Source organism: Theobroma cacao, chromosome 9 (assembly GCF_053813885.1).
Source record: "Theobroma cacao isolate CCN51 chromosome 9, ASM5381388v1, whole genome shotgun sequence".
NCBI lineage: Eukaryota > Viridiplantae > Streptophyta > Magnoliopsida > Malvales > Malvaceae > Theobroma > Theobroma cacao.
Window position 1 is genome coordinate 41,198,247 of NC_142647.1, and position 13,866 is coordinate 41,212,112.

General features: G+C 34.8%; 2 protein-coding genes across 2 annotated transcripts; one reads left to right on the plus strand and one right to left on the minus strand.

Annotated features, from left to right (window-relative positions):
- Positions 1-236: 236 nt before the first annotated feature.
- On the plus strand, positions 237-7,293 carry LOC18589847 (nuclear transcription factor Y subunit A-1). Its single transcript, XM_007015002.3, has 6 exons — positions 237-405; positions 1,681-1,988; positions 2,531-2,646; positions 2,752-2,823; positions 6,073-6,237; positions 6,511-7,293. Exons 2-6 carry the CDS (start codon positions 1,721-1,723, stop codon positions 6,835-6,837), a joined length of 948 nt encoding a protein of 315 aa, XP_007015064.1. The 5' UTR covers positions 237-405; positions 1,681-1,720; the 3' UTR covers positions 6,838-7,293.
- Positions 7,294-7,331: 38 nt separating this feature from the next.
- On the minus strand, positions 7,332-12,355 carry LOC18589848 (translocation protein-like protein). Its single transcript, XM_007015003.3, has 5 exons — positions 12,087-12,355; positions 10,742-11,056; positions 9,596-9,797; positions 8,071-8,299; positions 7,332-7,737 (listed from the first exon to the last, which is right to left on the minus strand). Exons 1-5 carry the CDS (start codon positions 12,183-12,185, stop codon positions 7,539-7,541), a joined length of 1,044 nt encoding a protein of 347 aa, XP_007015065.1. The 5' UTR covers positions 12,186-12,355; the 3' UTR covers positions 7,332-7,538.
- Positions 12,356-13,866: the final 1,511 nt, after the last annotated feature.

The window sequence follows — 13,866 nt, forward strand, 5'->3', positions numbered from 1 at the left end:
GGATGGTTGAGTTTGAACAGAATCTATGATTTCTTTTCTTTTATTAATCCAAAGAAAAGAAAAGAAATAATAAAAACCCAAAAATAAAGAGAGGATAAAGAGGAACAAAAAGTACTGACAAGATTGAAACAGTCCACGTGTCGGTAAAAGCAGTAGGTGGATAAAACCTAGAATCCTAACAGTCGGTGACGCGATCAGAGCTTAACTCTCAGAGTTTAAATAGACAAACCTCTTTTCTTAACCACTGTTTACTGAGAACTGCAGAGGAACTTCTCAAACTAGACTAGATTGACTCTCTCTCTCTCTCTCTCTCTCTCTTCTCGATATTCTTTTTCATTGTACTCTCAAAAGAGAAAGGCATCCCCAAAATCTAGGGTTTTTGTTTTTGGTCTTCTCGGTTATCCGGTAAGTGTCTTTGTCAATTTCCTTTTTTTTTTTATCGGTTTATTAAATTCAGATTGTTTTCGGTTGTGTCTTTTTCTTTGTAATTTTTCTAAAGTGGAATTGCAATTTTTCGTTTTTTTTTTGGGGTTTTGATAACTGGGGGTTTTTTTCTTGTGGTTTGAAATTTCTTTTTTGGGTAGAATTTGTATATATATATATATATATATATATATATATATATATATATATTGGGAATCAGGTATTTGTGGTTTGAAAATTTTGAGGTCTTGACTGTGGAATTTGATGAATTGAGGTGATCTTTAGTTTGGGGATTTTGGGCTTTGTCGGACTAGAAGAGAAATGGTATTTCCTTTTTAAAAATTTAAAATTATCAATTCCATGCAGAACAGGAAATAAGACTCTTGAATTACTATACTTTATAACATTAACATTAGGATGAATTACTGTTAGAAACTTTACTTTCTAACATTAGGAGGAAACTTCAAAGAGACAAGGAAAGAGCTTTGCTGAGACATCAACATAATTCTGTAACTATTTTAATATACTGGAAAGCAGGAAAAGTGACAAGACTTGGTAGATATAAATGTTAGGGAAGAACAGTGATTTAGAAAATTTGATTTTATTAATAAGAAAACTCCAATACTCGATTCATTTTTGGGTCAGTTGTGCTGGTTTTGTTTCATCTGATTGACTATAGTGATAAGACAAGTAGCAAAAATAAGGACAAAATGTATTAGTTTAGCCTATTAGTAAATTAATCAATTATTATGGGATTTGTTTATGTGTGTGCTCAAAGTTTTATGGTTATTGCTTTCATTTCTCTTCTTAAAGCAAATTGTGCTTTATTACTCTGGTGAAGGTGGGAATCTCTTTTTCTACTTTTTATGAGGTTCTCTTTTCATTTTCCTCTATCCGCTTAAAGGAAAGACTTCTAGTATTAAGACATTTTGAGCTGGTTCTCTGTTAAATGTGATCATAACTATGGTTTGTTTTCTTTGATGCCATTACATCAGAGAGTAATTGGAATTTACATTTTCCAGAAACCAAATGCCATGTTTGTATGTTTGGTATATTTTGTGGTAAGTTTGATTGGATGTGTATTTGTCGTGATGTTAAATTCGATTACTTTTATCTCTGGCATTCAACAATTACAACCGTACTTTTTCTTTTGGTTGGGAGCCGGGGTAAAGAAGGGTTTTCTTTCAGTTGCGTGATAAAACATTTAATTGTATAAAAATAATGTGTTAAGCTCTATTTTCTTCATTTTTGGGGCAGAGAATAAAAAATTGACAGTCATTTGAGGGTATTGGGAGGAATGCAGTCCAAGTCTGAAGGTGGAAGTCGATTAGAACCTGATCTGCATGGTGTTCCTCCAACTGCAGTTTATTCTGAACCTTGGTGGCGTAATATTGGTTATAGTGCCATCTCCCCAGGAGTGAGAGGAGGAAATACATCAAATTCATCTTCAATGGAATGCCCTAATGGTTCAGAGTCAAATGATGGGCAGTCCCTTTCCAATGGTGGGGTAAATGAGGAGGATGATGGTAATAAAGAAACACAAACCACTGCGTCCTCCCGGTCAGGTACTTCGCATAATTATTCTAGTAATATCTGCAGGCAATAATTACTAAAACAATGTTATGAATATAAATGGGTTTAGTCTCGTTGAAGCTTGCTGGTGTGCCTTATTCTTCTTCATTTCATGAATTTTGAGACTGAAGATGGATCTATAGGTTATTTAAGTAGATATTGTTCTAGGTTCTGTTTACTACTATTTCATGCAAACCTTAGGGTCTTTTCAAATGTGTTTGGAGTATTTAACATACAGATCTAAGTATTTAGTTAAACATTCAGTAGTTTCCTGAAGCCTGGAAAACTGGTATTTGACCCATTTTTCAAAGCTTATGTGAAAACTGGAAATAGTTATGGAAACCTAGCTCAAGAATTTGGTCTCTATTGACTAGTATAATAGATATGCTAAGCCTTGCTAATAATGTTTTTCCATGGCCAGTTTGGAGCTTTAGTTGCCTAGCATGTTGATCATTTACTGGCTCTTACTGATTATGCCTTTCATCCAACGGTTATTGGTTCGGCTGCTAATGGTTTTTCCCCTGTTCATTTTCAGTTGGAAATGGTGGACAAGAACATCACAATTTGCAGCATGTTGCATCTACTATGCCTGCTATGCATGACGAATGCCTCACACAGCCTCCTCAGCTTGAGCTTGTCGGTCATTCAATTGTAAGTGTCTCGGGCTCAAGATTCTCTGACGTATACAGTTAGAGGTCTCATAGTTACAGAACTTGCTATGGAAGGATTCCTAGCTTTCCTCCAATCCTTTTGCAGGCATGCGCAGCAAATCCTTATCAAGATCCATTTTATGGTGGAATGATGGCAGCTTATGGACATCAACCTTTGGTATGGAAGCTTAGTCATTTCTATCTATATGATCAAGTCAAGATGCTTTCTTATATTATAGTTTGATTGTTGTAACTATTTAAGTTTTATCTTGAAGTTGTGCTGCTGGTAGATTTGTTTCTTATCTTTTGTATGAAATCATTCTCATGCTACATCAAAGTTAGACTGATGCCTCAAAATTGATTGCAGTTTTAGCTGGTGATTAAAGTGTGAAATTTGTCATAAGTAAAAGAATGACCTATATTAATGTCATTCCATTTGATAAAATTTCAGTCTAAGAATATATATATATTTTTTTACTTGGTTTGAGTAGCAAAGGAATTCAACAGGATTGCAGTTAACTCACTTTTCAGCGTGTTTGTACATATATTCTTCTACTCCTAGATGGTTCAAACCCTTTCTTACGATCCAAAGGAGGGATCATTCTTGCATCTACCTTGATAATTTTTTTTTTTCAATCCACAATATTTTATGGGAGTGGCTATTAAAATTGACCAGGAGCTATTCGAGGTCCTTTCTTTAATTTGGTGTTTGAGGAAGGGAAAACGTTTTTTGCAGATGGGATATATTCTTCTACTCCTAGATGGTTCAAACCCTTTCTTATGATCCAAAGGAGAGATCATTCTTGCATCTACCTTGATAATTTTTTTTTTCAATCCACAATATTTTATGGGAGTGGCTATTAAAATTGACCAGGAGCTATTCGAGGTCCTTTCTTTAATTTGGTGTTTGAGGAAGGGAAAACGTTTTTTGCAGATGGGACATCTGTTTTTACATAAGCAAACAAGAAGGATAACTAACAGACTTCTTCGCTAATGGTAAGTTTGACAGAAGAAATTGACTTTATCACTTGGTCATTTTAGTTGAAATCCTGTCTTTTGAGGAGGAAGCTAAGAAGACAGGATCCTAATCTTTTTATTCAAATTTGTCCAACAATGGTTGGTCTTTTCGGGTCTTTAAAGAAGGTATTGTGGCTCGAATTCACTCTAGTGAATGTGGAAGTTGTTTGTCTCAAATGCTTCAATAGGATAACTGGTGCGTTAGAGTCATTAAATCTGCTGGAATTTGAGTAGATTGTATATAGAGCAAGTTTTTACTTTCATATTACCTGAAGTGCAACTCATTGGTGTTCTGTAGAGGGTGTAGTATGCTGGTTTTCTTCTTTTGGTGGCATGTTAGATGTGTTTTAACTGTTATTCCTAGGATGCATTGCTTTGCTTCTGTTTAATTCTTTTTTCTGGAAATGTGTTCTGCCTTCCTAAGATAAAAAATCCTATGAAACACATGAAGCACGTGCATAATAGTCATTCAGTTGAATTTCAGAATGTAAATGTGTGCTAGTAAATGGTAGACATCAAACTCCGTGAATAACTTAAGAGGATCATATGATGACATGAATGTTAAAGAGATATATATTAAGTTGAATACCACTTCCAGCTTTAAATAAAGCAAATACAATTTATTTGATACTTAATTTCATATATACATAGAGACATATTTACATACATACATGCATGCATACAAAGAGACAAACATACCTATGCATACGTACAGACACACTTAGATGCATACATAGACACAAACACAAACACATATACATACACCTGCACACAGACGGACACACAACAGAAAAAGACTTATGAAATAATTAATTGGAATGAATCTGGCAATTGCCACTGCTCTATTGAGGCTAGGGGAAGGATGGATGTGTTAATTTTCGGGGGTTTTGGATTCTGGAAGAAAGCCTGAAAAAACTTGAAATCAAAGGTTTTTTTTTTTTTTCCTTTTTAACAAATAGAGCTAAACAACCTTGTTGAATATTCTAGCAAGATTTTACCTCATGCTGTGTTTTTTTACCTTGTGAAGGGGTATTTTACACAATCAACATACCTGAGCAAACTCTGCATGGTTTGTTTGACAAGTTTCTGCTTGGCCAAATGTCTCATATTTTTTATTAGCATTGCTTTAAGTAGCTGGGTTTGAATGGTTCAATTGTAGGATTTGTTGTTTCATTTACACTTTTCCTTAATTTCTGAAGTTATCTTCTAACCAACTCGACTGCAGGGGCTAGAAAATGAAAGTAAAGAAAAAAAGAGAAAAAAAAAGGAAGAGAGAGAACCAAATTGCTGAAGCTAAATGAAAACTGTATTATGTTTGAAGTTCACAAGTAGGTACTTGGAGACCCTATATTTGGTGCTAAATTATGTGATCTTTACGTAGTTGGACAGTTTTGCAAAGGAAGAGAGAGAACCAAATTGCTGAAACTAAATGAAAACTGTATTATGTCTGAAGTTCACAAGTAGGTACTTGGGGACCCTATATTTGGTGCTAAATTATGTGATGTTTACGCAGATGGACAGTTTTGCAAAGGAAGAGAGAGAATCAAATTGCTGAAACTAAATGAAAACTGTATTATGTTTGAAGTTCACAAGTAGGCACTTGGAGACCCTATATTTGGTGCTAAATTCGGTGATCTTTACTTAGATGGACAGTTTTGCAGGACAGTGATTTTGGGATGCTTACTGATTAGATGACTAGGGTAACATGCTTTTGAAATTCAAGTTCCTTTCCAATTCTTAATGGTTAGTAAATCAATGGTCCATGATACAAACTTTTGAATTTCCTCCTAACTACAGCAAGGAAAAAGTGGTTTGTGAAACATTGAAAAATGACTACCTAATGAACAATGTCATGTTTTTCTGTTGTACTTTGGAAGGATTTCCTTTTCTTATCTTTGATGAGTTGGTGGTTTCTTTCCATTTATTGCTCTGCCCTTTTTTCTTGCAATTCTTCCTTTCTTTTTGTGGACTAGATGTTTGGGGAATTGACATGGGATGCAAGTGAAAGGGGAAATCTGACCAAAGCATGATTTCTGTCATGTTTTTCCATTGTGCTTTGAAAGTTTTGCCTTTTCTTATCTTGATGAGTTGGTGGTTTCTTTCCACCCATTGCTTTACCCTTTTTTCTCGCTTTTCTTCATTTCTTTGTGTGGTCCTGGTGTTTTGGGAGTTGACATGGGATGCAAGGGAAAGGGAAAATCTGACTGAAGCATGATTTTCTTTATGTTAGCAGGCCTCAGTTACCAAGGCCACTTGCTCTTCTTCTGTTAGTTTATTTTTTATTTAACGTGATAGAATTTCTAAAGCAAGCCATGCATTACAGTAAGATTTTCATTTAAGAATTTATTTTTGAATGTTGACAGTCAAAACACGGTACACTTTCTAATAAATAAATGCTTGCAATGACCAGGGTTATCCTCCATTTGTTGGAATGCCTCATGCAAGAATGGCATTGCCCATTGAGATGGCACAAGAACCAGTTTATGTGAATGCTAAACAGTACCAGGGGATTCTTAGGCGAAGGCAGGCGCGTGCCAAAGCAGAACTTGAGAAGAAGGTTGTAAAAGTCCGAAAGGTAAACTTAAAACTGCATACTTGTTTAGTTGGTCAATTATACCCTACTGTCAGCAAAGATAACACCACATTATTGATTATTGCACATTAAACAAAAGATCTTTTTCAAATATTTTATTCCTTTTTGATATCTCACGTTGAATTGCTTGACTTTTAAGAGTTTGAATAGTCAGTAACTTGTTCTTTTTATTGTTAATGTGTTGTTCTACTGTGGTTTGAAATGCATGCCATCTGACCTTTATTGTTATAATGCCTCATCTCCATTATCCTACAGCCATACCTTCATGAATCTAGGCACCAGCATGCTATGCGTAGGGCAAGAGGTAGTGGGGGACGTTTTGCAAAGAAGTCAGATGCTGATACTTCAAGAAAGGGAACAGGTTCAGGTCCCGCCCTATCATCTCAATCCGCAAGTTCATCTGGCTCTGAGCCATTGCCAGCTGATTCTGCTGAGACCTGGAACTCCTCCCTCAGCCAGCAAGAAGCAAGAGGGTCCCAAGTGCATGACACCCATCATGTAAATGGCAGTGGTCATTATCAGAATAGAGGTGGTAGCATCTCCTCTAACCAGGCTTCACATAGGCCTCTTGCTATTCAGTGAATGGAGGACACCCGCTGAAAAGCTGAAGGGCATAACTCCAAACTGTTGTCCGTGGTCACATCTTGGCGATTTATTGTCAAGGCGGCAAATCATTCTTGGCTTTCCTCTTGTGCTTAGGTTGTGGATGGAAGGGGAGAAGGGATTGTATGGGACTCGACATCATTTTTGTCGTGTCACTGCTTTCATCATTTTCCCAAAAGGTGCATTTTTGTACAGATACTGTTTAAATAAACTCAAAATGTAGTTGTAGTTTGTGGGAAGGATTCCATAACAAGCAGATTGCCCTTCAGGTTTTCCGTTTCTTTTGAGTTACAGACGTTTCCTTTTACAAGTCTGTACGGTACCTGCTGCACTTTGTAGATTTTGGATTAGCGGTGTTAAGAGTGTTGCACTTTTGAACGTTAAGAATTTGTGAGCTTTGGTGATTAAACAGGGAAATGTGACCATCTTAGGTTATATCCACCTTATTGCAGACAATTTTCAGCCAGCTAAAATAAAAATAAATATTTTAATGGATATCATAATAGTTGTAAAATTGAATTGACTTAACAGCCCTAGAATTAGCGTGTTGTAACCTATATTTAAAAAGGCACAAATTTCATAACCAACAGCCTTTATTTTTCGGTTGATATTACACTCAATACTTTTGACAAAATCCAAAAGAGGCACTATAAACCATCTATCAAGCCTGACAAGATCTATCACATGGTATCATCCTGATGTTGATCAGTTTCCTCCGCAGAGTTCACCGTCTCGGTGGTTGCCTTGCTTTCATTTGAAAAATTGTTGCTATTTTCTGTGGCATTAACCACAGTCTGTTTCTCCATCATCCCGGACAGCGCCAGGCTTGGAGACCATTCCAGGACATCATCAATTATGTTTGACATCCGCTTCTGATACCTGCAAGAGTGATATAACGATCTTCAGACAAACGATTCCAAGAACATTGGCCCAGAAAAATTCTATAACCATTTACAATAATAATTGAAGACTACAAATGCCGCAATTCTTGACTGAGATTGAAGATGTTTTATGTTTTCCACCACCAAAATAGATACCTATACATGATAATAACCCAATTTATGCTGAGAACATTATCAAGCAAATGAACTCAAGATTTTCACAAACCATATCAGCCTTTTAAAGCAATAAGATGATTGAACTGCTATGGCAAAAAAAAAAAAAAAATCCTTTGTAAGTAAATATTTGAAGAAGAGCAGATTTGGAACTGACCTTGCTCTAGCAGCCTCATCAGGGGCATGGTGCCTCAGCAACAGTATGACCAACACAGCCACTATTGCATAGAATAGTCTTGCAGTCCATTTTGGTCGCTCTTCTTCATCTTTATTGGGCCACAAACGGAATAATTCTCGCAATGTTGCTTCCTCAGCAAGGATGTTAGGGAATAACCAAACACGCTTTCCAAGAATGATCCATATAACACCAAATATTGCAGCTCTCACTGGAAATTTTAAAATTTCCAAGAAAATAGTAAGAAGGAAAAGGCAAAACATGCAATTGACAAATGGTAAAGGCAGACCAAATACAGAAAGATAGAACTGGTGAGTTAAACTATAACTAATATTGATTACACGAATATAACCTAAGACAAACTCGGATCACAGTCAGGCATTTCAAATCGCTTACACATTCTAACTCAACAACTATAAGTGCATACATTAGGGGTTTAGCAATGCACTTCCACTTCTCCCCTACATTTGATCGAGAAGTGGGTTCTGGGTCCAACATATGTCTTTGGCTCGCTAGTTTACTTCCTTATGGCATTATGGGTAATATAGTTTAATACGAATCTTAGTGGAAAGTGAACCAATAGCAGGACGTTTCCTCTTCCTGTGTAGAGTGAGTCATACCCAGTTTGAATTTTACTATTGTTTTCAAAAGACCATAGTTCAGTATGTTTCCCATATCATATGCTATTGATATTTCAATTGACATTCTTTCAAGGAATATGACTAAGCATTTCCCCTAATAATCAATCACATCACCACACCTATGTCACCTCCCTCCCTCCTCTCCCCATGCAAATGCAGAAGAGAGAGACAGAGAGAACCGGGAAGATACAATCTCTACCAATTCTTAAGTTTTTATATTATCAGTGTTCAAGATAGATGTTTATATTGGCAAGACAGACATAACAAATCCACCAATTAGAACAGAAAGGCAGAACCTACATGCATGTCTGTGTTGTATGTGTAAGTGTGAGAGTGACTATCAATATAATTGCTTAAGTCAAGGGACATTATTAGACCAAAAGTTTAGTTTCGCCTCAACATTAGCCAAAATTTAAACCTGATTATATAATTGCACTAACATGAACCAGAACTGTGAGGATATGAAGTGTCTAACACCACAACCTTAGAATAAGCAGGATTCAGTGACTAAAAACAGGGGGTTAAACATAGAATAATCTTTATTTAGCAAACAAAGCCTTGAATGGACAGAAAAAAGGCCATGACGACAATAATAGCAACCTTGCTGAATAGGTTTGAAATTGTACCAAAAAAATTCCCAACACTAGTCACCAAGCCCAAAATAAAGTAACAACTATTGCTTTCTTCAGTCAGCATTGCCCAATTATATTTGTTCTATAACATGGTAAACCAAAGCAAATTTAGTTTTTAAAAGCATTAAAAGGCTTATGATCTAGTAAAAGAACTAATCAAATTATATAAGAAAAGGATCCAAGGGATATAACTATCAAATAACATCCAGAAAAAATGATCACAGAAAAACTTACAAAAAAGCAAGGAGAGGATAAGTAGAAGAACTCCCGCGCATGAGTAGAGTATTAGTAATTTGCATCGATGTGGATATACAGGAAACAAGCAAATTGCAAGTGTCAACACAGGCCAGAAAAATGAGAGAAGTGTTTGCCATAATGGCCGTCGTTTTACAAATGTCCATGCAAAAAAGGCATCAGTTTCAGAGAAAACTTGTTCCTGCAAAAAAAGTCAGAACATCGGTAAATAAAAAGACAGAGAAAGCATAAGCCAAATAGCCATAGCTAATTGCAAGAACAAATGAGAGGTTGTTTGAAATGCCAATGTTGTCATTCTGAAAGGCATAGATTTTAATTTTTCTAACAATAAAAAGAAGTTATGATGAAACAAAATGAATAATGCAAGTTCAACCAACCAATAAAAGTAAGTTACTTTAAGAGTTCATATGAAAAAAGGCATCAGAGCATCAAAGGCACTGAAATTAGGGAGAGGGAGGTGGGGAAGGGACTGTTAAAATGAACTTTGTAGGAAAGCAAATGATAGTGAATGACTATAAATATAACACTGGATGTCACAGAAAAGCTTCAAAGACTACATGAAACAAAAGTTGTCATCTTAATTTAGACCAAAAAAGGATCTAGTTAAAAATACTATGCCTCGGCACGTTAGAGACTTCAGGCTTGAGGAATGACTCAATAACATAGAACAAGTCCCTAGCTTCAAAAACATAAAAAACAAAATAATCCATAATAATAATATTTATAAAACGAAAGGTTCAAACAAGTGAGATCCTAGGGCACACCCTATGTACAAGTCTAGGCCTAAGGTATTTGCATTTAGTAATTGTAAAATCTGAAGACTTCTCCTGAAACAAATAAAAAAAAACAAAATAACAAAATAATGATATTTAAAAAAAAAAAACGAACGGGTGCATCATAGGGCAAATTACCTGTACAGGTAGTAATTGTGAAAAAATTAATCTTCGCTTTTATCAACAAGATAAACACACACACATGCACGCACGCACGCAAGCGCCAGCGCAAGCAAGCGCGCGTGCACACACACACACACAGTATCAGAAATTCAAGCGGCTACACCACCTAAAAGTGTAAGCAGTAAGTAACTTATCAAATATTTTAATGCTAAACAAGAAAAAGACTCACAGGGAAAATTTCTAAATGTGCAGGCCAGGTAGACAACTTTTTCTTCCCTGGACGAACAGTTTTCACCACACGGTCACAGCGCACCAAAAGATTTTTTTGTAACAAACTATTGGCAATATCTTCAATTTCTAGATTTCTATTTGACTCCAGCATTTCTTTAAGCTCCGGATGATTTTTCATAAAGCTTACAAAGTCCTTCCCTCTAAAATATTCGACACGAGTTTCCTGCAAGACAGCCCATCTAGACACCAAATCCTTATGGTCCCTCACCTTCTCAGCAAACAACTGAGACACATCCTTCTTGGCAGCTTGTTTCTGGGTAGAAAGGAAATGATAGAGAAATTAGAAAACAATAACATAAATAAGAAGTCATGAATTATGATCAACAATAAGAACTGGCTATTACATGCAAATTGAAACACAACTGACCCTAAGATTCATGACACAAAGATCAAAATCAAGCCTTAAAGGCAATACCATCATTTAGTCAGTATAATGTAAACTATGACTGAAAGTCATATTGACCACTAATCACAATACCATCATAGACAGTCAAGCACAATATGTTATGATGGACTTGTAAAGCATTAGTAAGTTACAATGCAAGTTTGTTTCGCCGTGGAAGCAACATTTCCTGAGTTTGTAGGGCCAACCAATCCATAACTAAGTCAACATTGTTTCCTCAATTTTTATTGTGAAATCACTACTTTAATTCTATCACGTCCTCTAAGTTGAGCCATTTCAGGAAAAAGAATCTATACTATGTCACTCAAACCCTTCAATTTTTTTGGTAAAAGTATAAACATAGGACATCTAAAACTGGAACATTCTAGGACAACATTACCACTCCGAATGCAATAAAAAACTTTTAGGCATATTTCAGACATCCAATTTCGGGCAGAGTCAGAGAATCTATCCTTTCTTCCCTTCTTTCCTTGCTAAAAATAATTAAACAGAACATTCAAAAAATAAAAAATAAATTTAAACTGAAAAAAAAAAAAGATCCCATAAAATTTCTTGTCCTCATACCCACTCTTCCCCCCTTCCCCCCCCCCCCCCCCCCCCCCCCCCAAAAAAAAAAAAAAAAAAAAAAAGAGTGTACTGCAGTAATTGAGCCGGTCCCAACAATTAATATGAATCAATTTCTACCTTTCATTTTTTTCCCTTTAGTTGTAATTCATATAAAATTAAAATTTTCTTTGTTCAAAATAGAATGATTGCGGTTCTTACAAAATTCATGACAGAAAAAATTCCGATCAAAAGCAAAAAAAAAAAATCTAAAAATGTCGATAAAAAAATTCGATAAATAAAAACCCTAGATCAGAGAAATGAAGGAAGGGCAAACCCTAGGAGGAGTGTCGACGCTGGGATCTCTGCTGCCGTTTTGTACGGAGGCCGAAGATCTTCGGGCTTTCTTCTTCTCTGCTCCGCCTGATTTCTTCATTTCCCTTCTCCTTTTCCTATATTTTTTTTTTTGGTTTTTTGGCCTCTATGCTTTTGTTGTTCTACGAACGTTTTCTCGCTTTCGCTTCAATTTTTTTTCCAAGTTTTCTTTCAGTTTTATTTTTTCGTTTCTGTTTCGTATCATGAATAAGGGAACGGTATTTCCCATTATACTGCACCACGATTCATTTTATTATGGTTGGTGACTTGAGTTTAATCCCTAGAGCCAATAGGATTTAGCCATGTCACCATCGTGATGACGTGGATTTTTTCTTTGTTCTCCTTGTAGAGAAGCAGTGATTAAAAAATCCGTAGGAACTATAATTCAACTCATTAATTTTATTAATTTATTTTTAATTATATTTTTAAAATTGTTCATGGAGCTCAAATATATTTACTAATTTTAAAATTTCATCTTATGATAACTTAAAATAAGATAAAAACCTATTTAATTATATCCACCCTGGAAAAAAAATTGTGTTGTACATAATTTTGATCCAGCGAAGAGTACACCTTTTCTTTTTTGGCCAAAATAGAAAAGAGAAGTGCATGTGCATCTCGATTTAATTTTTTGTCTTATAATTTGAAATAATCTTAAATTTTAATAATTATTTATAATGAGTATTTACTTTAATAGGAAGTGTATTTTGTTATGAATCTCACATTAGTAAGAGATGAGATATGCTTAGGTATATAAATATATATCTTCCACCACCTATCAATCATGTTTTTTGAATTGAAAACGTAAAATGTGATTTATAGACTTATTTAAACTTTATTTTTAGAACTTAAAGTCACATGACATTGAGCTTAAATTTCGACTCATGCTAAATGATATCAATACAGACTTAAGTTTTCATTGGTGTGAGGCTCCCATGAGAGATACATAGATTGAGATAAATCCGGATTAGTATAAGAGTCCCTTTCCTCTATGGGTAAAGAGCCCATGCAACACCCTTGTTGCACAATTGGGTTTTGGATATATAAACATTGATTTTTCACAGCCTATTAGGCATTTTTTTGGATTAAAAACGTGAATTCGTGATTTATAGACTTACTTAAACTCTATTTTCAAAGTTTAAAGCCATACAAAATTGGGTTTAAGTTTCGACTCGTGACAATTTCGTAATTTACTCAATGAGTGGATTTAAATATTCTGTTTTTTTAAAAGTGACAATTATGTGGGTTAAGTCATTTTCAAGTTGGGTATTTTGAGTAGAAAAAAATGTATGTTATTTTGGTTTTGAATATTTTGGGTTTTTATTATTTGAATTCGGCATTTGAATTATTTGAATTTGAATCATTTTAAGTTTAAATTTTCTTATTTATTAATAAAAAATATGATTAATAAATAATAATTTATTAACATTTGAATAATTTTTAATTAAAAATTACTTTGAATACATTATTAATTTTTTATATTAATTAATATAATTTTTAAGATAATTAATAATATTTAAATTAAATATTATTAATAAATAGCACCTCGACGAATACAAATCCTCTACCCCCTTTTAAGCCCCCATCCGCGCCTCATCTCTAAATTTTTGCCATCTGTCCTATCCTTTAATGGGATGTTAAAATAAAAGTATAAAAAATTTTAATGTCGACTGTTAACATTACTTTAAAATAAAAAAAAATTCTCATACTAGGTTTTTTTCCTGCTTGTTGCCAACTTCACT

Bases quoted from the DNA above. Each gene is read 5' to 3' on its own strand.
- LOC18589847 (XM_007015002.3), top strand. From the start codon at position 1,721: ATGCAGTCCAAGTCTGAAGGTGGAAGTCGATTAGAACCTGATCTGCAT. The intron at 2,647-2,751 runs GTAAGTGTCTCG...ATCCTTTTGCAG, and splicing joins AGCTTGTCGGTCATTCAATT to GCATGCGCAGCAAATCCTTA. The intron at 6,238-6,510 runs GTAAACTTAAAA...ATTATCCTACAG, and splicing joins AGGTTGTAAAAGTCCGAAAG to CCATACCTTCATGAATCTAG.
- LOC18589848 (XM_007015003.3), bottom strand. From the start codon at position 12,185: ATGAAGAAATCAGGCGGAGCAGAGAAGAAGAAAGCCCGAAGATCTTCG. The intron at 9,798-10,741 runs GTGAGTCTTTTT...CTTTTTTTGCAG, and splicing joins CACATTTAGAAATTTTCCCT to GAACAAGTTTTCTCTGAAAC. The intron at 7,738-8,070 runs GTCAGTTCCAAA...TCACTCTTGCAG, and splicing joins GATGAGGCTGCTAGAGCAAG to GTATCAGAAGCGGATGTCAA.